Genomic DNA, 26,132 nt, shown 5'->3' on the forward strand with positions numbered 1-26,132 from the left:
AAGAGAGCATAGGAGTTCCTGGAGCTGGAGTTATAGTTGTTAGTCATGGGCTGCCCAATATAGTTGCCAAACTTGGGTCTTGGTTCTGCATAAGCGGTACATGTTCTTAACTGCTGAACTCTCCAGCCCCTCAAGTGGTTTTAAAAAGGCCACTCTTCCCTTGACCCCTGACTTTTAAGTTTGATTTTAGTATTACAATTTAATTTAATATCACAATTTTGGATTCAGGGAAACTGAATCTCTCTATTTATTAAGCCATAAAATGAACTACAATGTAAAAAGTAGTTCTTTCTTAGAGATCATGAGTATTCTCTGCCAGTGACTGTATTCACAACAAGCTAAAAATTTATGTGTAGTGAGAAAAGAACATTAGTGTCTGTGATATGCTGAGGGCCTTTTCTGTGTTATGTAGACTGTTTTTATGTTCTTTCATTTACTTCTGTCCTTAGAACTCTCCCAGTAAGAATAAAAGTAGTAGCATCTGCCTAGCTTACATTTTACAGCTCCTGAGAAGCAAGTACAGGTTGTGGTCAATTAGCAACCCTTTTCTCTACATTTAACCATCACAAAAACAAACAAACAAACAAACAAAAAAACATCTGAAGTTAATATTTATGTCAAAGACAAGGAACCCAAGGTCTGAATTTAGTAACTTGCCCAAGGCGTCCATACCCAAGGAACAAAAGACTATTCAAGCACAGATGATTTTATAACAGTTGCTAGGCTCATTCCATTCCTGTCCCCAGCTTAGATGTGGCAAGAGTCAGGTTTAGACAACCAGGAAAAAAAGAAGAAAAAAAAAAAACAGAGGAAACCAAAAAACAACCTACATTCTGTACGTCAGAAGGTCTAGTGACAGACAGGGTACAGCCAGAGGAGCAAAGAAGGGAGCAAAGTCTCTTGAGGGACATAGATGGGCTGCTGGCCATGAATTCACTGCGGGTAGTTAAAGTCAGAAGAATAATAAATAAGATTTGACATATTGTTGCCATAGCTGCTGATTTTTACTATGTTTCTATTGGTTTTTGCTTTTGTGATTATGAAATACTCCCCCACCCAATCTGAAAGAATTCAGCATCAGATTATATAATTATGGAAATTCTACTGTACTCAGTGGCCAATCGTAATCCTGAATCCAGCAAACTTACCTGTATGTCTTTTCCTGTGTGCAGTTTGTCTGGGAAGATTTTGTTGTATTTTCCCTTTATTTTGACAAAATAAAGCGACACTAGAATACTATTACATCACATTTTTTTCATGAGCTCGTGTTCTGTCTACACTGCATCTTTTATGTTAGACTTTATTTCCTTAGAAGACAATTTGAGGGAGAAGTTTGGTGTTAAAAGGCCTAAAAACACAGTCCCCTGGTTGTTCAATTTTGGCAGTTTATGTTTTTCTTTCTGTAGCTATTAGTCTCAGATTGTAGAGCATGGGTGGGTTTTGTTGTCTTATTTTGTTACTATTTTTTTGAGAGACTTTATAAATGGATGGTATAGCATATTGAACTCTGGACTTTTCCAACTCTTGGGAGTCTACAGTGGAAAGAAAATATACCAACTGTGAGTCTTAAAAAAGACACAAGGAAGCCTTAGACTTTTGGGTAGGGTTAGTGTAGATTTAAAAAAATTTTTTTTTTGTACATCAGAATAGCTTTAGCACATTTCCTAATTTTTCTCAGCCAAGTAAAACCATTAAAGCTAGGCAAGATTTTAAAAACCTTTCCAGTCCCACGTCTCTATTTACTTTACCACAATTCCAAAGGAAGTCACAGGACTGATTACCAAGAAAGCCAAGGCCAAAACCCAAATCTGAATTCAAATCAAATTCTGAGCAAACTTGACATCAACCTTACCAAGACTCTGAGGCTATCCCTTCTCCAAAGAGTTCATGGCATCCCCCAGCCCAGTGCATTGTAAGGAAAATCAGAAGAGACACAGTGCTGTGTAAGCACACTTAGCAGGAACAGCCTGCCAGCCCTGTGGCAGTGGGAGCTAGCCTTGCCTCAGAACTCCTGCTCCACAGCTAAACTCTGTCCTTGGGGACAGTGTCTGTCCTGTGACCTTGCTTAAGCTCCAGCTCTGCTCAGCCTTTCCTCTTTCCTTCCTTATCTATGAAGCAAGAATAAAACTGTCTGCCTCCTGCCTTTGTGAAACACACCTAAGGAGGCCAGCTTTGTTACTTAACCCCTAAACTGTTTTTAAAAGAAAGATCTTGCAAGGTTTTATTTTCTTTTTGTTGAAGATTTCTTTCTTTTTGTTTATGTGTTTGAGTATTTTGCCTACACCTATGTCTCTGTGCCATATGCATGAAGTACCAAACGAGGGCAGAACGGGTGCTGTATCCTTTGGAACCAGAGTTCCAAAGTGCTCTTGTGGTTGTCATGTGGGTGCTGGGAATCCCATGAACAACAGCCTCCAGCATTTCAGAAACTGTCTGTTCTTGGGCTAGGAGCTGTGGACCAGGGGCATTTTTGTTGTTGTGTTTGGTGGATCTCTTAGACACAGTAATTAAAACTTGAAATGTATCTTTTGAGAGATCTTAATTAATTTTGATAACCAGAGCTAGTGAGGTGGCTTTTTGGTAAAAGTGCTTGCCACAAAGGCCCGACAAATGAGGCTGGTCCCCAGATCCCACATAAAGACAGAAGAAGAGCACCTGCTCCACAGAATTGGTTCTGACATCCACACAAGTGCCTCAGCACACACATTCGTAATACATCATGACTGCGCAACCTCTCCCCATACTTTACTAACGTGCAAAATAAACATTAATTCCAGTAGCTATGGGTGGCTGGCTAAGTTATTTCTATAGTACAGTTTTCAGAATTACATGGAATTCAAATTTAAAATTATGAAGAGTCAAATGTTAATTAAAGAAGATTACGGTTTTATTTATGCTTTTTACAGTGCCGGGAATTAAATCCAGGGCTTCATTAATGCTAAGGAAGCACTGTACCACAGAGCTACATCGCCACCACATCTATCTAATACATTTTCAGTCAGACATAGCCAGTGTATTTTCTCCTTAAATGTCGGCATCAGGAGATGAGCATCTATTCTTGAGAGCACACTACTAATCGGGGAATGGTGTGTGAAGGAGCGTTCCTGCAGAGGACTGACTTGAAGCCCAATGAGAATTTGAGCTTCTTTGTGAATTCACTCATTCACAAAGCAGTAATAAAGTACTAACCGTGTGTCTTTCCACTGCCCTGAGCATCCTTTAACAGAAGAAGTCCTTGCCCTCATGAAGCTCTCGCTGCAAATTCCAGTGCAAGCTTTAGTTTGGCAGTGCTCTATGTTGCACTACGTAAGAGTTAGCTAGTAACAAGCCTGACCTGTCAACCGAGCATTTACAATTAATAATAAGTCTCTGACTGCTTATTTGGGAGCTGCTCTCTAGACACAGAGAAACTCCATGTACAGGGAAGGGACTGCAGAGTCAAAAATCAACTTATTCAGAGTCCAGACTGATGAATGCCAGGGTCCCAAACTCATTTACTTATAGTAAGGAAGCTCTTTCACTCACAAATTATTTAACGGTATCTCCTGGTTGTTCAATTAATTATGGCAAAGACAGTAATAGGGAGAGAATGAGATGTGTTAGTATCATGTCACTGGCCTTTTATTTTAGTATAAAAAGGCTACAGATTCTAAATAAGCAAGCTTTTCAGAATACCACCGTGGAAAGATGGGAAGTTCAGCTTGTGACCTCCTTTGCTCTTGGAGAAGGTCTATGGCTGTCATCTCCCTTTTTTCTGGCTTTGCTATGAGCTGCTTCAGAGACGGAACTCTAGTATTATCCTGACTTTTCCACAGTGTGGATGTTGTAGTACAGTGTTGGCCACTCTCATAATGAAACAATGACAGTCCTGGACAGAGTGATAGACAGGCAGAGTCTGCTGTGTCAGTGTAAGCAGAACGAGAAGTAGATTTGCTGAGGACATTTTGGAGCTAGAAGGGACAGGGTTTAAATCAAGCAGTGGGACTTGGGGAGGATGAAGAACAGTTGTTCTTGTACTTGGTTTTATAATTTTTTAAAAAATGTTGCAAGATCCCCGGGGGCAGTGGGCAGCAGAAATGCTGTAGGTCCCATATGGTGGTAGCGGGCCATGTGGAGGTAGATAACGGGCCCTGGGAGCAGCCAGTCCCAGGCAGAGATGGCTGCAGGTCCCAGAGCGGTAGCCCCAACAGTGGTGGTGGGCCATGTGGCGGCAGGCAGCGGGCCCTGAGAGCAGCCAGTCCCAGGCAGAGATGGCTACTGGTCCTTGAGCAATGGCTGGTCCCAGGCAGGGAGACACATGGCTGGCCGGAAGAAGACAGAAACATGGATAGACACGACTTGCAGAGTGAGGTTGAATATTTATTCAGAGGGTTATGGAGGGAGAAGGAGGAAAAGGGAAGGGAGAGAGAGAGAGAGAGAGGAGAAGAGGAGAGAGAGACAGAAGGGGGAAGCGGAGAAGTAGAGAGAGAGGCAGAAGCGAAGCTGCCTCTCTGAGAGGAAGATGGAAAAGAGAGCAAGCTCAGGCTGAAGATCAGCCTACCTCAGCAGATGGGGGAGGGAGTAGGCGTGGCTTGTCTCTTAAAGGAACCAGGGACCAACACCATAACACTTGGGATTTATTTTAAAGAAAATAAGTATAAGCTAACCAAAATGAAGATTTGTTTTCTTCATTTGCACATATAGCAATCAAGGGCAAAATGGACTTTTTAGATGAACTCTAGGCTCAGGGAGAAACCCTGTCTCAAAAAATAAGGTAGCCAGTTATCAAAGAATATACTTAATGTTGATCTCTGGCCTCCATACACAAGCACACACACTACACATACATATGCAAACACACAGATACATATATCTAACACACACACAGACCTTAGGTGAAATAAAGGAAATGCTCCAAAAACAAAGGAGAAAATTTGAAAAGCTCTAGAAAGCAGACTCTGAGGACTATTAGCTCTGCCATATGTGTCTGGCTGCCAGTTCCTAACCTTGGAAAAGGAGGCAAGTGTCTATTTCTGTATTTGGAAGGAAGTGCTTCCTATCAGGGCTCCAGAAATTGTTCTGATTTTTAACTGTAAGACCAGGATGTTCCAGTTATAATGATAATGTCTAAAAAAAACAGTTCACTCTCACCAAAACAAAAACCGATTTTAGAAATTCTAAAACACTACATTTTACTCTGTTTTACTCTAAATTAGTTTGGTATTGCTATTTTCTAGACTATTCTCTTTTCCTTCTGAAATGACTGCTGTTTGGCTATACCACTGACAACAATAATCTGCCAAACAAGGAGAGAAAATGAGTAAGCCAACATATCCCATTTTGTTATTTCCATGAGTGAAAATTAGTGTCTAATGAGATGTTCCCAAACACTGCTGCTGCTGCTCATCCAAACACGTGCCCCAGATCAAAGCAGATTTAATTATCACAAGGAGAGGGTGAAATGGGGACATCAAGTGGAAAAATCCAGAACATGAAGAAATAACATATCTCAGGAGATAAGATACGGGGCTAATTTTATGCACCTGCTTTCGTCTAGAAAAAAAAAAGTCAGTTTTGAAATATGTGAAAGGTACATTTCAAGCAAGTTTTGATGAGCTTATACATAGAGCAGGTCCAGCCATCCATCCATAGCCAGTGCTTTGAGAAAGTGGTCAGGCCTTTGCAGAAATCTCTCCCTGCAAAGAGACGCTTGCTCCCCATAGAGACAAGGCACTGCGCATTAAGCCACATACAGTAATTTGATCAGAACATTTTTATTTTATTAGAGGCATAATCAGACCTACCTTCACAAAGAACCACCTATTTTTCTCCCAGTAAAATGGCTTAAAATCTGACAGAAAATCATCATGTTCTTGTTGAAAATAATACCTTTATTGTGACTAACAGTGATTTGCAATTGTGTGTGCATTGTGTGTGTGTGTGCATGTGTGCATGCGTGCATGCTTAACCAAGCACACAAAGAGATGAAATGTGAACTCACGGCACTTTTTCCCAGCTGTCTGTAGCCCATTTGAAGGAGAAAATGAAAGTCGTAGAACCAGACCCCTTTGTGGCTCAGAGAACAATAGCGGATGCTATGCTTAAAAGTGGCATGTGTTGTAGATCTTAGCACTTAGTTCTGATGTCATTAGATAGTATAACAAGATATTTTAGCAGTTCTGTCTCTGCTTCTTTTTGTTAGGTGTTGACATATATTATTTCAGCTAATCCTGCTAAAAGACCCTGCTGGTAGCTAAGGAAGTACAGTTATCACATTTAATGTTTGAGAATACATACTTTAGTTTCCTGAGCGGTAGACTCCATAACTGTCAACACCAAGGAGGCACCTTTTTTTTTTATTGAAAACTAGAATTTTAAATTCTATTTAAATTGAAAATTGTTTTTTGTAATTGAAAAGAGAGTTTTCTCTCGCATTATATACATCCAAGCCACAGTTTCCCCTCTCTCCTCTTAGTTTCCCTCCATCTTAGGTAGGGCTTCCATTGTTGTGAGGAGATACCATTACAGTATCACAACTTACAAAATAAATAATTTAATTGGGGTAGCTTGCTTATAATTCAGAGATTCAGTCCATTATTACTATGGCAGGACATAGTGTGCAGGCAGACATGATGTTGGAGAAGTAGCTGCTATATGTTGCTATGCAGACAACAGGAAGTAGACTGAGATACTAGGTGGTATCTTGAGCATAGGAGACCTCAAAGCCTGTCCTCACAGTGACATACTTCTTCCATCAAGACCACAACTACTTAAGGTCACAACTTCTAATAGTGCCACTCCCTATGAGATTATGGGGGCCAATTACATTCAAGCTACCACACACTCTGACCTTGCCTTCACTCCAGTGCTACTCTTCCTCCATTTCCCTTCAGAACAGAGCAGACCTCCAAAAGACAACAACCAAACAAGACAAAACAGGATACAATGAGACAAGGCAGAAGCCCTTATGACGAGGCTGGACAGGGCAACCCAACAGGAAGAAAAGAGTCCCAAGAGCAAGCAAGAGAGTCAGAGACACACCTGGTCTTATTGTTAGAAGTCCTACAAAAACACCAAACTAAACAACCATAACATAGGTAGAACACCTAATGCAGGCCCATGCAGGCCCCATGCTTGCTGCTTCAATCTCTGTGAGGCCATATGAGCCCTGCTTTGTTGATCAGGGGCCATGTTTAAGGAGAGACCTTTCTGGACTATTACATTTGACAGAACAAAGAAGCATGAGCTCAACATTGTTCTCTGTGTTTTCTAATGGTCATATCATTTTTCTACCTACATACTTCCATGTCTACAGCTCAACTATGTCCAGATACCCAAGAAAGCAGAGGCAAGAGATCTGATTTTTCTTCTTTCTTTTATGGAAAACAGAATTTTTTCTCACTTAATATATCCTGCCTATGGTTTCTCCTCCCTTTAATCCTCCTGGTTCCTTTCCATCTCTCCTCCTGTCTGGATTCACCCCTTTCTGTCTCTCATTAGAAACAGGCTTCTAAGGGATTATAATACGGTATAATATAGTATAGTATAATATGACAGAAAAAAAAGCCTAAACATTAGGACAAACAAGGAAAAAATGCAAGAAGCAGATATAGACTCAGATACCCTCTGGTTTTTCACACTCAGAAATATGACAAAAACACTAACCTGGAAGTCATATTCATATGCAAAGAAACTACAGTGTAAAAGATTATATATATAAATTTAGAAAGGGGGAATATCTGACAAGACATTATGAGAAAAAGGACTTCTAAGGATGCCATTGGGTTCATTTTCTGTTGGCCATCTACTGCTGGGCATACAACCTACCCTTAAGAATAGTTTGTTTCCCCAATGAGACCCCCTTGGAAGAAACTAAATTTTCATTTGCAAGTAGTTATCAATTAGAAATAGTGGGGTTAGGGATGGAGGTATGTGTCCACTTCTTTTAGCTCTAGACCCCATCTTGTTAGGAGCCATGTAGGTCTAGTGCATGCTGCCTCATTCTTTATGAGTTCATATGTACATCAATCCTGTTGATGTAGAAGGCCTTGTTTTCATGGTGTCCTTCATCCCCTTTGGTTCTTATAGTTCCAGGTTATTGGTCATCCAAGCATGGTTGGGTATAGGTAGAGGCCACTTGTTCATTCCCAGATTCCCAGACCTATCACTCAGACACTATATTATTTGCAATACTGTTTGGCCAATAGCTTAAGCATATTGCTAGCTAGCTCTTATATCCTAAACTAACCCATCTTCATTAATCTGTACATCACCATGAGGTAATGGCCTACTGGCAAAGTTTCAGCGGGCTCCAGTGGAGGTGTCTGTCCCTGCTGGTGACTGCATGGCTTCTCACTGACTCCACCTACTCTCTCTTTCTCTATCTGCATGGAACTCCTACCTTGCCCTATTCTGCTAAGCCATTGGCTAAAACATTTATTCATTAACCAATAAAAGCAACACATATACAGAAGGACTTTCATAGCAGTTTGGTATGAGTTCCATATTGTGGAGTAGGCCTTAAGTCAAATCAGACATTGGTTGGTGTGGTGGTTTGAATGGAAATGGCCCCCATAGGCTCATAGGGAATGGCATTATTGGAGGTGTGACCTTATGGAGTAAATGTGGCCCTATGGAAGAAGTATGTCAGTGGAGGAAGCCTTTGAGGTTTCAGAAGCTCAAGCCAGGCCTAGTGGCTCACTGTCTCTTCCTGCTGCCTGAAGATGCAGATGTAGAACTCCCAGCCACTTTCCAGCACCATGTCTGCCTGCACATTGCCATGCTTCCTGCAATGACAATAATGGACTAAACTCCTGAACTCTAAGCCAGCCCCCCTCCCCTAATTAAATGTTTTCCTTTATAAGAGTTGCCATGGTCATGGTGTCTCTTCATAGCAATAAAACCCTAACTAAGACAGTTGGTTACTCCCGTTAGCTTTGTGCCACTCTTGCCTATTTTGCAGGTAGGACACCATTGTAGATCCAAGGGTCTTTGACTGGGTTCATGTTTTACCTTTCTTCTTTGGTAGTTGCAGAGTACCTTCCTATCTAGACCAAAGGCACTAGCACGAAGGGGTGAAGGCTCGATGTAGATACCGCTTAACTTCTCCATGTTTAATGATCTGCACTGTTGTTTGCAGCAGTGGAGCCAGAGGCAAGAGAACTATGTAACAATACAACCTGCAAAACTGCCATTCTCTACCTAGGCAGAAGGATCCTAATGCCAAATAGATTTATATGGAAATAGAGTCCCCAGGTACATAAGGCTAAGGACCTTTTTCTGAAAGAGTTTATGTTTTGTAGAACAGAGAGTTTCCCAAGGACTAGTTGACTACAAAGTGCACATCAGCTCACTGCACACCTTGCGTCTCTCGGAAAACATTTTCAGGGACCGGATTCAGTGAACGATGATAAACTTCAGCTCCCAGGACCTTGTGGGTAAAGAGCTGGAAGCATCAAATTTGTCCACTAAGTTATCAGCCAGTGCTTACATTAGCAATCACAATGATTATTCATAATGGTTATCTTGTACTATTACTAGGGGATTTTAGCTCTCAAGAGATGTAGAGCTTTAAAACTCATGTTGTGTGTATAAATGAAAAGAGTTACCCAAACCAGAGAGGTCTGAAAAATCTTACTGCATGTAAGCCAATATAAAAGACATGTTTCATACTTGCCGTTATGTTCATAGGTACGGCTGAAAACCTCAAAACACGTTTTAAAAATTTACAATGCCCAAATGGGACCGTATAGTTGAGTTACTGTATCTTGACTTAAAAACAATACTCATCATTTCATAGCCAACAGAAAAATGCCATTTTTCTCAGATCTAGAAAGTTTTATCTCATACTTCTCTCAGATTTAGTACTGTGGATGAAAAACCGAGGAAAGATCCTTGATCTCTATGTTAGAAAATTTAAGTAGTTAGAAAAGAAAAATAACTCTTGAATAGTTTTATGAGACTATTCAAGTTTTATGTTTTATGTTATAAACAATAGTTTTATGACTTCAAACAACTTCTTTTTCTTCCTCTTCTTCCTCCTCCTCCTTTTCTTTTAAGTGAAAACAGAACTGAAGATAACACTCAGTGGTAGAATGATTGTTTAGCATGTACAAACCCTGGCTTTATTCCCCAATTCTGCCAAAAGAGGGATGGAGGAAGACCTAAACTTGGTGATACATGTTTGTAAGCCCAGCAATTAGAACTCTGGGGGCAGGATGGTTATAAGCATGAAGCCAATATTTGTGCTGTGTAGCAAGAGTGGATGAGGAGGGGAGCATAGTGTTTTATTTATCAGATAATTCCATATTCAATTCCCACAGCGTAGAATTCGGATTGCATGAAGCAAATCACATCATCACTGTTTTCCTTTTTTTATTCATAGACTAAAAAAGAAGAAACAAGCCAAACAAAATGCAGAGATCATCTCAGCTACAGCCACAAGGAGTAATTCTGGGAAAGAAGATGCTAACTCAGTCATTTTGGAACAAGACAAATCCAACATTGCAGTGGAGGGGGAATATAACACTGATGAGAAAAAGAAGAGAAAAAACAATCAGTTAAAGGAAATCAGGCGCACAGAACTGAAGAGATATTACAGTATTGGTGAGTATCCGTGACAGTGTTGGAATATATTGTTTGAAAATCTGTCGTAGGCTGAGCACAGTGGTATACAACTAAAACCCCAGCACTCAGGAGGTAGAGGCCAGGGGAAAGGGAATTCAAAGCCACCTGGGTTATATGAGACCTTGTCTCAGAACAATAACAACAATAGCAACAATGAATTATAATAACTTTACAGTTAGGTATGGGCACCACAAATTTGAGGCCAGCCTGCTCTACATTGGGGAGCTCAGGTCTGCCTGGGTAGATAAGCCCCACCCCACCTCAAAATAAAAAATACAAACAGACTTCCATCCTCAAAAATCAAAATCTGTAAGAATTTGCTGAAAACTATGATTATGGGTCCTCATCATCATAATAGCACCAGCTTATAGAGCAAGTACTCTGTGTCCCTGGCTCTTGTTTTATATGTTATATAATATAAAAGGATAGCTATGAAATAGTTGGCTCCATTCAGCTCTGCACTTTGGTCATTAGCAGTGTGTCCATCACATATTGTATGCTGATAAACATTTTCCCTGTAGGAGAAATATGCTTTTTTTTCTTGTTGTTTTCTGTGTGTGTGTGTGTGTGTGTGTGTGTGTGTGTGTGTGTGTGCGTGCGTGTGTGTGCGTGCGTGCGTGTGTGTAGATATGCTTGCTTGTGCATGTAAACAAGGGTCAGAGGTTGACCTCTGGAAGTGTGTCTGTTGCTCTCAATCTTATTTGATGAGACAGGGTCTCACTGAGCATGGAGCTCAGTTTCAGCTGGACTGGCTGGCCAACTATCTCCAAGAGTTCCTCTCTGCCTCGTAGCATGAGGGTTATAGGAGATCATCACTATATCCTGAGTGCTGGGGATCAAAATTCAGATCCCTAGGGTTATGTGAGCAGGCACTTTGCCCACTGAGACATTTCCAAGGCTCATTTCATTCCTGAGTGGTCATAAATAGAATATATGGACTATAAATAAACTATAGATGGAATAAATAGGTTGATGGACGTATTGATAATAGTGACTACAATTTTTGCAGGAGGCAGAGACTAGCATATATTAGCTAAAAACAACTACCAAATACAAAGCCCACTCCTTTAGAATAAATCCACAATGTTATGGAGTTTCTTGGAATAGCCATTGATGAAAATAAACTGGGAAGGATGGCATATCTAGCTCTACTAGGCTCACCCATCTCGTACCTACTGTTCTATCACATGCATAGCTGGAGTCTATTTCAGTGGATGTGAAGAGATGGTGTCAAGAGTCAGAAATTTGGTGTATGGGCCATGACTTGTTTAATATTGCTCGACAGAAAGAGAAAAGATGAAGTGGTGGTACCCAGAGAGCATCCTGCAGTTAAAGCAATGAGATGAGGTCTTGCAAACTTGCTCTGCAGGCCCTGAACTTGGTCCACATTAGGACAGTTACAGAGAGGCATGTCTTCTGTCTGTGTTTAACATAACTTCCCAATGGGCCTAATGGTGTATGTAATGGTCATCTTAACAGGTTCCAGGCACATCAGAGAGGCATTACTTAGCCTATGGGCATACCTTCAAGGAGGTCCTTTTGATTAAGTTAGTTGAAGGGGAGAATGTTGACTTAGGGTTTCTGTCCTGCCCAGTTCCCACAGTCGTTAAGTCCCAAAGAAATTACACAGAGGTCTACATTAATTATAAGCTGATTGGCCCATTAGCTCAGGCTTCTTATTAACTCTTATAATTTAGCCCATTATTTTTATCTGTGTTAACCATATGGCTCAGTTCCTTTTTCAGCGGCATAGTTAAATCTTGCTTCTTCTGTGTCTGGACAGGACTGCAGAGGGAGCTTCCCTCTTCCCAGAATTCTCCTGTTCTCATTGACCTGCCTCTACCTCCTGTCTGGTTGTCCCACCTATACTTCCTGCCTGGCTATTGGCCAATCTGCATTTATTTAAAACATAATTGACAGAGTATAGACAATTGTTCCGCACCAGGAGAATCCATCTTAAAAGTGGGCAGCACCGTTCCCTGACCACAGTATCCATTGTTCCCTTTTTGCTGACTAAGGATGCAGCATGACCAGCCGCTTCAAGGGCCTGAGTAACTAATAAGCTTGCCCTTACAAGTTAAAGCATCAGTGTATTCCCTTCTAAGAAGAAGTGAATAAAGGAAAGTTGCATTTTGTCTTGTTTTTAGTGACTTCTTGCTTTGCTAAAATGGCTCTCTAATGTAGTGGAATCTGTTGAAAGTCTATTTGTTGAGTTGAAAACGACTCTTTGTCTTTCTAACTTTTCTTGATCTCACAAAATCAGTTCAATGACCTTGTCTTCTGGCCAGAAAGGCCAGGCCAGGCCAGGCCAGATTGCCACCTGCACTTTTATGCATTTAGCCCATCTCCGTTTGCAGGCTGCAGTGATCTAGCCCCTGTAGTGTCTCCACCACAACAGGGTGTGTGTGTGTGTGTGTGTGTGTGTGTGTGTGTGTGTGTGTGTGTGTGTGTGAGATGGACACACCTGTGTTTACATCTGAAGGCTTCAAGTGTCATTCCACAGTCACCATCTGCTTTGTATTTTGCACGGGTTCTCTAAACGGCCTGGAAATCATCTAGTAGACCAGCCTGGCTAGCTAGGAGGCCCTAAAGTTCTACCTGTCTCTGCTTCCCAGTGCTGAGGTTACAAGATGGGCTGTCCTACCAGACTCTTTAATATAGGTACTGGAGATCAAGCTCAGGATACAAGACAAGCACTTCACTGACTCGGTTTCTCCCTGTCCTGACAGAGGCTCTTTCCATGTGCTTTCAGAGGAAGAACGAGTGCACAGATAGATGTACTTTGGTTTTGTTTCCACTTCCTGAGAATGCTGGAGTATATTGGTAACAGTACAGTCACTGGGTTGAAATTGCCATGTGGTTTTTCCTTGGTAGCAACGAGTAAAGAGATGTCATTATGTCATTTCTTAAAAATAGCAGTGATGACCACTAACTTGGAGATTTGAGGCATTTCATCAGAAAAATCCAGTGCAGGGATCGAGCCTCCGGGTCGACCGCTAAATTTCAGGCTTCATTGACTCTGACCACATTTGACCATCTTGGACAAACACCACCAGTTCCGATTTGATTGGCCTCACCCAATCTGTTACCTTCTAGAGTGGCATCGCAGGATGCGGGTCTTTACCACTAGGGGGAGCATCAGACCTTGAGTCAAGATTCATTCCTGTTCCAGGTCTCTGCTGCTTTCTGTGGTGCTCCTCTGTGAGGAGACTTGAGAATGCGAGGATCGTGTCTTAGATTTGTGAAACTCAGAGTTGGAGGAGCTCCGTTATTACATGGACGAATATGAGTGGATGAGGCAGGCTGTGGTGGTCAGAGACAGGATTTTAGGGAAGTTCTGAGGAGAAATTCTGCTCATAGACAAAGCAGCATATGCTAATTTGTATAGTGTCTAAGGAAGAAAAAGATCAAAGTCAGTACATGGCAAATTTGGGAACTCGACAATGAGGAAGGAAGGTGATGGAGTTTTTGTTTGGTGGTGTTTTTTGAAGAGCTAAGCCATTTCTCTCAAGGGGCTTAGTTAATTGCTCCTTACAGACGTGAGGTGAGTCTGTGTCTAAAAGAAATGACCCAAGGCACAATCAGAGATGCAAAAGAAGCAGCAAAGTGACAGCGTGGGCTCAGAAATGAAGACAGAAAAGGTGTAAATGAGAGTTGTCTTATCTGGGTACAGAAATTATAAGGGAGTTTGTTTTCTTTTTCTTTTTATCTCCAGAAAGGGTCTCACTATGTAGTTCTGGCTGCCGTGGAACACACTGTATAGACCAGACTGGCATCGAACTCACAGATCCACCTGCCTCTGTTTCCTTGTGCCACTACACCCTGCAGGAATTTTCCTCCTTTATTTATTGAACATTATGTATTGCAGAAGGATACTTTGACAAAATAATGCTTTTTGCTTTTTCAGATAGACTTATCTGTGACTCACTGCAGCTTTGGCAATCAGTCATTGCTGTCTCCTGACACCACGATAAGATGCCAATGAAGAATGTTTTGGAGAGATTGAATCACTAGAATTGCCTCATTGCAACAACATGGCCCTGATTCTGTAAATGTTCTAATTTGTTTTTGAGAAAAGAGAAGGAAAGGAAGTAGTCACATCATGACAGATTGCATCAGATAATTCATGGTCCAGTCTCTAGCACAACATTGAGAGGCAGTAAATATTATCAGAATCCTTCTAGAACAAGTGGATTCAGCATTTCTGTGCTTGCATGTATAGTTACTAATATATAGAACTTTCTTTTTTTAAAAAAAAAAAAGCTTCTACTTATATTGCTTAAGTTGTGTAGGGGGCATGGAGAGATGTCTCTGAGCTTAAGAACACTCATTGTTTTTACAGGACACCAAGGTCCACTTCCCGGGACCTCTATGGCAGCTGACAACTGACTATAACTCCATTTTCAGAGGATCCAATGCCCTCTTTTAGTCAGTGCGTGCATGTGCTGCACAGACACGTATGCAGGCAAAACACCCATGTATATATGTATATATATAATGTGTGTGTGTGTGTGTATATATATATATACATATATATATGTGTAAAATAAACAAGTATTTTTAAAAGAATCTACTTAGTGGTTCTGTGTCATACTACACTTTAAACAGTAGCTATCACTGAGTTTTGAGAAAAAAAATGTTTAAAGACCGAGTTTCACTGTGTTGTCCAGGCTGACTGACCTTAAACTTACAGAGATCTTCCTACCGTTGCCTCTGCCCTCCCGCCCTCCTGCCCCCCTACCCCTCTGCCCCATGCCTCTCTGCCCCCTGCTTCTCTACCCCTCTGCCCCTTTGCCCCATGCTTCTCTGCCCCTCTGCCCTTCTGCCACTGCCTTTGCCATGATTGAATGAAAAGTATGTGCAACCATGTCTAACCAAGTTTTATACAATCCACTGGAGCATTGAAAAATCTTCCAGAAAATAATTAATTTACCAAAGAACCAAACTCTACTAAATTAGCCATATAATTAACTTTTGTTGTTAGAATAGTGCACATATCCCTTCCTGAATCCTGCAGTTAGAATGGGAATATTAGAAAGGCAGAGATTTCGATGTAGGATCATTCTTCAATTGAAACACACCTATGCAGCTGCAAGGGCGAGGCGAGATGGGGAGATCTTAGAAGTCAGGAAAAGAAGGCAACTTAGAGTTAGGTGCATTATTAAAATATCATAATGTCTTATTTTAAGGTGTTAATGCCCAGGATCCTGGATAGCAATGTAGAAACTTTAATGGAATTCTATTTGGGAAGCCATTATAATGAACATAAAGTACTTATGTAAGTAAGAGCATGGCATTTTGAGATGGCTGAAGGCAAAGATTTACTTAGGGAGGTTCCTCGCTATGAATGTGGCTCTCTGCTTTCCCACACCCTTTCTCTCTTTCTGTTCTCCTTCCCTCTCCCCTCCCTCCCTTCTACCCTTCCTTTCTTTGGTTTGTTTCTTCTTTGTTCCTGAGGTGGCAGTCTTACTGTGTAGCCCAGGCTAGCCTCAGATGCATGATGGTTCTGTTGAGCCTCCTGGTGCGGGGTTGAGCATGTACCCCTTAACCTCCGATGCATCTTTATTCAACACTTAGATCACAGTTTCCCATCCTGCATTCAGAAGAAAATTAATGGGAGAAAGTTAAAAAACGGAAATCCTCTGCTTTTTGCTTGCTGTAGATTTTCATTTCTCATGAAAACATCAAAGTAACCCACAACTGGGTTCTTTCCCACAGTGGCAACCTCAACAACTTTTCACACGCTGCCACTTTTGCTCAGGGCTTTGTTTTTCCCCTTTAAAACCACACGGGTGAGTTTCATATCTGTCATTTGATTTTGCTTCAGCTCACAGGCTTAGAATGCCAAGGTTTTAATATTATTTTGATAAGTCCTAATCCGAACATAAATAAGCCAGGTCTTAAATATATTATAATACATAATCTTCTGCTCAAAGGCAGAACGTTTTCTTATACTTTAGATTTGAAAGACTGGATAATGGGCTGGAGATGGCTCTCCATGATAAAGAACTTGCTTGAATATCCAAGGCTTAGTTCAATTTCCGCTACAAAGAAACGACCTAATTAATATTTCTCTAAAATACACAAGGATTTAGCTAAGGAGGAAAGCAAAAAGCAAGAAGATGTCAGATGCTGGGGAGACATTGATCAGAGAATAAAACACATTCTTGGTGAAAAGACAAAAACCTTGGGAACAGAAGCAATAATCAAAGCCCCGTGAGGCAGGAAGTGTGCACTCAGGAGTAGAAACACTTAGTTGAGCATAGAAATCAAAAAAAGCTCACCATATATAGAAAAAGATGAAGAAGAAAATGTAGGTTAACTGTAGGGGAGATTTGTGGGTCATGGATAAATGACTTGAAAATATTTTTAAATAAAAGTATAAAGTTTTGTTGCAGGACCGGACATAATGGTGCATGCCTTTAATCCAAGCACTTGAAAGACAGAGGCAGGCAAGTCTCTGTGAATTTAAGGCAAAATTTGATCCAAATAGCAAATTTCAGGACATCCAGAACTACACAGAGAAGCCTTGTCTAAAAAATAAAAAAAAAGGTCATTGTTGTGAGGGAGCAAAGATGAGAGCAAGGCACAGATTTAGTAGTCTGTGCTAGAACAATGAAAGTCTTCAGTTGAGAGGTTAAAGTTATTTTTTAAGTTCAAAGACAAAACAGTCCCAGATGTTAAAAACATGTTTCTGGACAAACATGAGCTTGAATGTTTTTCATATATTTCCTGAAATAAATTACTGAGAGGGAGAGAGCTTTTTAATCTTTTTTGTTTTGTTTTGTTATTTTTTAAATTGATTTTTATTGAGCTCTACATTTTTCTCTGCTTCCCTCCCTCTCTCTCCCCTTCTTTCTCTGTCTGGGTTACCTCACTCAAAATAATATTTTCTAGCTCCATCCATTTTCCTGCAAAATTCAAGATGTCATTTTTTTCTGCTGTGTAATACTTCAATGTGTAAATGTACCACATTTTCCTTATTTATTCTTTGGTCGAGGGCCATTTAGGTTGTTTCCAGGTTCTGATTATGACAAACAATGCTGCTATGAAAATAGTTGGGCGCATGTCCTTGTGGCACAATTGAGCATCCAAAAGTGGTATTAGTGGGTCTTGAGGAAGGTTGTTTTCACACACCAGCAATGCAGAAGTGTTCCCTTTTCCCCACAACCTCTCCAGCATAAGTTGTCATCAGTGTTTTTGATCTTGGCCATTCTTACAGGTATAAGATGGAATCTCAGAGTGTTTTGATTTGCATTTCTCTGATGACTAAGGATGTTGAACATTTCCTTAAGTGTCTTTCAGCCATTTTAGTTTCCTCTGTTGAGAGTTCTCTGTTTAGACAAAACGGGAATGGGAAAAGATCTTCACTAACCCTATATCAGACAGATGTCTGATCTCCAAAACTCAAGAAATGGTGACCAAAAGAACACATAATCCAATAAAAAATGGAGTACAGAGCTTCTTAATCTTAAATACATCAAAATTTTGACTTTAAGATTAAGGAAAGAAGTTGATTGGTGGTGAACATCACAAGAATTAAACCTAAAAATACAAAGTAATGAATATGAATATAAAAATGCATTCTGGTTTCCCCAAAATGCTGATCTAGTGCCTCACTTTGATGTAGTAATTAATCAACTGTATAATTGTAAATTATAAAGTTTATAAATTATAAAACCGATTGTACATATCTCAGATTAACAAATATTGAGCAACAAGAACCAAAAGAAGACAGAGACCAAGACTCTCCAATAGGAAGACTGTTCATCTCATGTGTCTTTTGCTCTCTGGCCTCATGGCAGGCATTAATATGTACATCACAGTCTGAAACCCCTTGTTTCCACATTCCAAGAAGTTTGCAGAGACCTGCAGAGAGAGGGTTGTGTTGACCACTGCTTCAGTGCTTCTCAATCCTCCAGCTTGGGCTTCAGTGTCATGGTGTTCTTGGTTTCTGTTCCATGCTCGACTTTCAGCATCCATATGGCTATGAAATTTCTAGCTGGCCTGTTTGTAAAACTTATCTTACTTTTAAAAATTTCAAAATATCAGCACTGGAGTCTGGTTCTAAAGGGAAATCATTCCAAAGTTTGAAACAGATTTAAGAGATTTGAATGTGAGTGTCTCTCTGTAAGTTAGTAGAAGCAAAGCAAATGCCTCTTGTAAAACTACTGTGACTGTATTGGCTTTGCCTCAAGGAGAGCATCCCTGTTCTGTGGAAGCCTCCATGCCTCTTCCAGCACAGCCTTCTGTAGCCTGTTCTTGTCATTGCTGAAACAAGCAAACAAAAGTGCTGATGATGACTGGGAAGCTACGTGCTGAAAACCCAGTTCTCCTACGTCTGCTCTTGAGTTCAGAGGTTAGACCTGTCACAACCATTGCCATCAATGCCACACAAGTCTGTTTCCCTGGGTGTGTGTTATGTACAGTGGAAAATCTCACCATTGAGAACTGCACACATGTGTTGGACAAACGCCGATGAGTGGTAGCTATCAGGTTGAAAAATCAGTCATAACCAAGTGAGGCAGAAAAGTCCATAGGAAAACGCTCAGGCTCAGTCAGAGGCTGGGTGCCTTGGCAACAGCAGAACTGTCATGGTCTCTATGCTGGAAAACCCTTCAAGATCAAGGCACTGGTAAATTTGAAGCCTAGTGGGGACTATTTTGTATTTCCTATATTTCCTTTTAAAATTTAATTTGCCCAATTATACCCATGATGCCATGGGAAAAACAGATTTTTTTTTTAAAAAAAAAAAAAGAACGTTTAAAAGGTGGGAAAGGGTAGGAAGGAGAGAAGGAACAAGTTTTAGGAAGGAGAGATTGTCTTTTGGATGAATGAGTGCTGTGGACTGGATGCTTGCTTTCCTCACCGACTTCATGACTCCTCGTGATGTATAACAGGAAGCAGCAGCCTGTTTTACAAGAGTAAAGAATGAGATGCTGAGGAATTCACCAAAGCACATGTGGGCTAGCATGTGACAGAAACTAACGTTCTGCCCTCTGACAGCAAAGTCATAGCTTTGGTGTCATGAGCCTTAGCTCTCATACCTGCAAGTCAACTCTGGAGCAAAACCAAGCCAATACAAAACAGAGCTCCAGTGTCTTTGACATTCCTCAGAACGCTCTTGTTTCTTAGCATAGAGGAAAAAGAGACTGCACATGAACTTTCTTTCCTTAGGCTGTAATTTTAGTGATGGTAATGTTGACACTCACCTACTTAAGTGAATTCACAAGTACTGGGACACTAGGGTTACTAGTCATATGTGTAGGCATGCCCAAAACACCCATTGTGTTGATGGCTAATATAAATCAGATGCTGACCAAAATAACTGTCCTTACATAGTCACTGAGTTTGGGGACTGCCACAGGGCTTATTGCATTCATTACTCATCCAGGACTGTCAGGCAGGACTGCTGTGGTAGAATAGTCCTCTAGAAAGACCGCTTCCCTGCCCTTGGAATACCTCCAGATTTCCATTCGGTATTGTTCAACGTGCATTAAACTCTAACAGCAGTAAGGAATATCACTACTGACCAGTCATAACAAGATACTGGGTGCGCCATACTTGAGAGAGAGGAAGTAGCATGTACTTCATGATTTCCTTTGTGTCAGGGGGTAAAAATACAGAGTATAGTCCTTCTTGACACTTATTTTTCATTTCTTTTTAAAGTTGTAATAATTTAGTTTTTTTCCAGAGTTACTCATCTCTCAATAACTCTAATTAGCAACATTGACCTATTAAGTGAAGAGATGTGAGTATCTCTTCAGTGGAGAATATGTTATTTCTTTATGAAGAAATCCATGTCCTATATTTTATTCAAAGTCACTTCTGATTTTAGTTTTCATTGTTTTTTTTTTCCTTTGAAAGAGAGTCTTCTTGTGTTTCTTAGACTGACATCAAACTCCTGAGCTCAGCTGATCCTCCTGCCTCAGCCTTCTGAGTTGTTGAGGGTCAAGGCATGTGTCACCACATCTGGCTTTGTTATAAAATCTTGAATCTATCTGTATGACTCTCAGTGATCTAACTTTTTCTGTTCTCACTGTCTCGTTTAGTTATCTTTAACCTCGTGCTTCTCTCACTCCAGATTTGCTTTTCCAGAATCACCTTGTCTAATCTTTATTGACATCCCTATTTTATGTATTTACTCAAAATTACATGGGGATTCAATATAGAACTGGACTCATTGGTGGTCTATTTAAAGCCAAAATCGAACCTGTCCACCAAGAGGAAGTTGTATGGTATTTGTTAGGAAATCCAGCTTTTCTCACTAGTTTTTAACGGTGATTTTTCTCTACACTAAATGCCCAGTTTTTAATTATATGCTGCAGTATTCTAATTGCTGTAACTTCATAAGAGAGCAGACTGTATGATTCTACGATTATTTCTCTAATATATATTTAAAATATAAAGACATACATTGAAATATCATTTGATTATTTTATACATTTATGCTTTTAGATAAAACTGATTATAAATTCAGTGTTTCTCCTCTAAAATAACTTTATTTTTTACTTAGACAGCATTTAATCTAAATTTTTTTATTTTTTTTATGTACATTGGTGTTGTTCTTGCATGTATCTCTCTGTGGGGTATCAGAGCCCCTGGATTAATCTAAATTTTTAATTAGAAAAGAAGATGATGTAGTTATAAAGATGAAATTCCCTTTGTGAGAGCTTTGCACGCCTCTTCCTTTATCTAAACTTCCATTTATATTCATCACTGAAGTTTTAAACTTTTCTTAATGTGTGTCTTGGTATTGTCATGATATATTTATTGCTAGACATCTTATTGGTAGACAACATGTTTGGAATTTTTTCAATTCCTTTTCTATTACAGCTATTGAGTTTGAGGCCAGCCTGGTCTACAAAACAAGTTCTAGGACAACCAATGCTACAGAGAGAAAGCCTATCTAAAAAAAAAAAAATTGTCTGGATAGTTTTTAAAGCAATTTTATAAATTTTTGACATTTTATGATAATATTGGTTCTTAAGGAAGAAAATTAACTAGCTAATAGTCAGTTTTTCTTTTTTCATACTTAAAACCCTTATTTTTCACTTAGATTAGGGACTTCAAGACAATTGGATATGAACACTGATGTAGGGATTCTTAAATTGATATTGGCTAGTGTTTTTTCTTTCCTTCTTTCCCTCTTTCCTTTCTTTGTCTTACTGTGGTGCTGGGGATCAAACCCATGGCCTTATATATGCTAGGAAAGTTTATTACCACTGAATTACATTATTGTAATTACCACTGATTTGTCTTGCATAATTGCTTTTGTGTATAATATAAAGTCTTGTCTCAGTTTATAGGGGTGTACTTGAGGAGAGTTTAATTTCCCAGGATACCCTGGATAAGCAACAGGGGTACCTGGAGCACATTCCAGTGTTTTTGCACTTTAGTATTTGCCAAAACATGCATGGGCAGCCTGTATATGGCGGTTCTGTTGAACTTGCCCATATTGGGTTTCATGGTCTAAGTTGATGAGGACAACTGACCAGGTTTCTTCCTCATGAGGGTACCAGATCTCATTACAGATGGCTATGTGGTTGCTGGGAATTGAACTCAGGACCTTTGGAAGAGCAGGTAGTGCTCTTAACCACTAAGCCGTCTCTCCAGCTCCTTGAAAGTGAAGTCTGCTGTGGTACACAATTCCTTCTTTATCTCCGAGGTTTCCAAACTGTCTCCAAGACCCCTACTGTTTCTGAGTTTGTCTTCATTCCAAAGGTAGTTATTTTTTTCTTTTTGAATAACTGGATTTGGCTTTCTGCGGTACTGAGTTGTTACTCAGAGTACTGGGAGGGACCATGTCTACAAGCCTTCAAGGCTTTGCTGGAGTTGCAGTTAGAGACTTGTCCTCAAAGCACACTGGATGATGGAAAGAGGTAACAAACTTGCATAGCACCTGTAGGATCTTCTGATACTCCCATGGACTCTTCCTTCAAAAAGCAAAGGACTAAGCCACACCTGTGAACTAAGGTTTGGGTGATCGTAAGTAATTAGCCAAACACTGTAGACCTGTAAGTGTTGTGTGACACTCATCTTGGGTAGACATAAGCAGACCCAGATGCTCATTCTTGGTAGGGAACTAGTGACAGCCCCGAGTAACAATGCCACGGAAGTCCAACTTGATGAACCAATGTGTTGATTGGAGTTACTTATACGAATATATATGAGAGAGTACTTAAAGGACCAGGGATGCCTCAGAGGTACCTATGTCATCTAAAGACCACACCACTATGCCTGAGAGCTCAAGAAAGCTCTCTGTTCAATAGGTCAGAGAGTTTCCGTCTTAGTGGTCATTGTTGCTTATATAATCTTGGGCAAGGTTAAGGCTGCTCATTCTATCTTTAGTTTTCTAACAGTTGTAATGTGTGTTGTTATTATTGTATTATTTTAAAAAATGCAACATAATGTATCTGATGGTTTTTAGAGGTGAGGGGGCCTATGTCCCTCACCTGGTGATCAACAAGGGTTTTTTTCTTTTAAGTGTTTTTTATTAATCTGTTCTCTCAATACCGCATGACTGCCTTTCTGGAATGAAACCTTTTGATGATGACTTAGAATTTTTATCACCCATCTATTTAAATGGCTGCATACATATGTCATTTGCACCATGACTAATGATAATGGCAACTGTGCTTACTCCATGCCAAGGTCCAAGATTCATACAGCGTCACACGCATCTTACTGTTTGCTCAGTGACATTATCAGACAGTTCTTTATGTTGTAGATGACAGACTTGATGTGGAACACTTTCAAGTAACTTGCTTTCTATCATAAAGCCAGTGGAACACACTCATTTTTGATTCTAAAGTGAAATTGTTGTCAGATGTTTGGTGGCATAAGATGGCATAAGGTGACATGAGATGGCATGTGATATGATTCTCTGGTTAATACCGTCAAGCACATCATGCTGTTATTGCCGAATGCATCAGTTTCTAGAATTGGGACATGAAGCTGGGGTTCTTTGAAAGATCTAGAGACATGGATGGTGTTTTCTTTGTGCCTCGGATTTCCTCTTATTTGAATGCCGTTGAAACCATCTTTCCTTTGTATAATGGGTTCTGAGGGGATTATTTTATCATCTGGACTTGTATCCAGATAATCTTATCATTCATTCATTCATTCATTCATTCATTTATTGTGTATGCAGTGTTCTGTGTACATTTTGCCTGCATACAAGAAGAAGGCATTGGATCTCTTCATAGATGACTGTGAACCATCATGTGGCTGCATGAATTGAATTTAGGACCGCTGGAAGAGCAGTCAGTGCTTTTAACCTCTGAGCCATCTCTCCAGCCCAAGATAATCTAATATTTATTTATTTAGAACATTTCAGGCCTCACTTAGCCAAAGGTGGACCTTAGACTTTCTGTGTAGCCTTTGATGGCTTTGTCTGTTTGATCCTCTTGCCTCAACTTCCAACTTTCTGGGATTACTACTGTGACCCCATCACCACAGCCCATTTATACCTCTCTAGTGGTTAAATCCAGAGTGTCTTACAAGCTAGGCAAGAACTCTACCAAGTGGACTACATTCCCATCTCAAATGTTATTTTGATTTTTTTCATTTTTTTTATTTTATTGAGAAAAGGAAATAAAAAAGTTTCAGCCTCCTCCCACCCCTCTTCCCCTCCCCCCACTCCAAACATGGTCTCATATTGCCCATTTTCATTTTATCTTTTAGATAGGGCTGGTAAAAATGTTTGATAACTTTGCTCATAATATTTTCTGAGAAATACAGAGCTAGGTTTCTCTTCTCTCTTTAGATACATTTACTTTTTTTCCTCCAAATCCTTGAAGTAAAGGAGAGATTAGGATTTGGTAGGTATAAAGGGTAGGCATGAGGAGGCCTGAGACTGGAATTGGAGGAGTAAGGTAGTTGGGACACAGGTACATCATAATCATGTATGAGGACAATCATAGACCCTCACCTTCAGTGCTGGAGTTGGATCTCTGTCTCTTCCTGCGACTGTCCCTGCTCCTTCCTACCTCTCTCCAGGATCAGAAATCTCTATTGCCTGTTGGCTGTGTTTTGCAGAGCCTGTCTTGATTTCATTCACTGGGGCACAGAGTTGGCCATCTTTCTAGCTAACTGTAAGAAGTAAAGTGAAACTTCACATTCTGAAACCATGGCACAAAGATGGTTATGATTCTTAAAATGGGCCAGTTACTTGCTGCTCTCTTTATTTGACTAGTGACAGAGCATCTTGTCTGGTGTGTGACTTTGACACGTGCATGCAGTTTTCCAAGTGTGATGCTATTGTAGTGAAATGTTTTCCTCACGATCAGACATGTCCGGGTAGTTGATCTCTATCAGGAAGTTTATTCTACCTTAAGTGCCAGATGTCATTGTGACATCTCAAAGACATTCGACGATCAGGTCATTTTAAGCTCCACCTCAAATATTTCACATTCTTAGACGCTCTCAGGAAGGGCTGTGCTCATGTATGTGTGTGGAGACCAGAGTTTATATCAAGTGTTTCCTTATTTATTGAAAGTTTTCATAACTCTGCTTCCACCTCTTCAGCATAGCCTGAGGGTGTGTGCACACCACATGGGCTCCACTTATTTTTGAGAAAGGATCCCACTAAACTTGGAGATCACCCTTTCAACAGACTATTTGGTCAGTGAGCTCCAGAGATCTACCCGTTTCTTCTACCCCACAGTGTTGGTACTACAGATGCCACAATCCAATTTTCTTCACTGGAGATGTGATTGTAGACTTTATGCATGCAGAGAAGTACTTTACTGACTCAATCATTTCCCCCTCTTGTTTACTGTTCTTGAGAATGGAGCTTGAAGAATGGAGTCAAAAAATGAGGCAGACTGAAGTCTCACGCAATGGCCAACTTTATTCAGAGCATCAGACCTTTTATACTGAGGGTTGAGCCACCTGAGTGAAGTGTACAATCACAAGGACAAGCTAGATGCATCAAAACTGTTTTCCATGGAGGCAGATGAATAGCAACATCGGAAGTAAGCTCAGTCCTATCTGATACTCCTGGGAGGAGCACAAAAACACATTCCAAGAACAAATCTGTGTTTTGAAGAAACTATGGTCACAAGACTCTTGGTGTTGCTTTCTTGGAGTTTTCTCACAAACAGCCAGGACTCCCCTCACATGACTCCATTCATGGACCATGTTGTGACACTGTAATTGTTTTAGTAGTAATACATGTTTGACATTTCTATTGGTACCAGTGGAAGATAAACTTTATTTTTTTTTCATAAATTCAAGTGTACATATTAAACTTCCACTGAAAGGTTTAACTAGACACATTTTCTTTTATAGCTTTGCAACCTATTAACTCTCCACCAGTCAGCAGACCTGTGATGGTATTCCGCATTGCTTGGGACCTAGCAAAGGACAGACGGTAACAGGGGTATACAGAGTGAGTGAGAAATTAGATAAGAGACAGTGAAAGGGTGTACAATGCTGCAGATGTGGCTGCAGATGTTAGGAGAACACTTTCCAAGCATGCTGGAGCCCTGCCTTTGATCCCTAGCACCACAGAAAGACCATGG

General features: G+C 40.3%; 1 protein-coding gene across 1 annotated transcript in view; it reads left to right on the plus strand.

The window, feature by feature from the left end:
* Ncoa7 (nuclear receptor coactivator 7) overlaps positions 1 to 26,132 on the plus strand; it is a 148,225-nt gene that overhangs the window by 63,798 nt on the left and 58,295 nt on the right. Inside the window, exon 3 of the mRNA XM_013352416.2 lies at positions 10,364 to 10,584. Within this exon, the coding sequence (XP_013207870.1) occupies positions 10,364 to 10,584 (221 nt within the window). The remainder of the gene's footprint in view (positions 1 to 10,363; positions 10,585 to 26,132) is intronic.

Source organism: Microtus ochrogaster, linkage group LG9 (genome assembly GCF_000317375.1).
Source record: "Microtus ochrogaster isolate Prairie Vole_2 linkage group LG9, MicOch1.0, whole genome shotgun sequence".
In the NCBI taxonomy this organism is placed as follows: Eukaryota; Metazoa; Chordata; class Mammalia; order Rodentia; family Cricetidae; genus Microtus; species Microtus ochrogaster.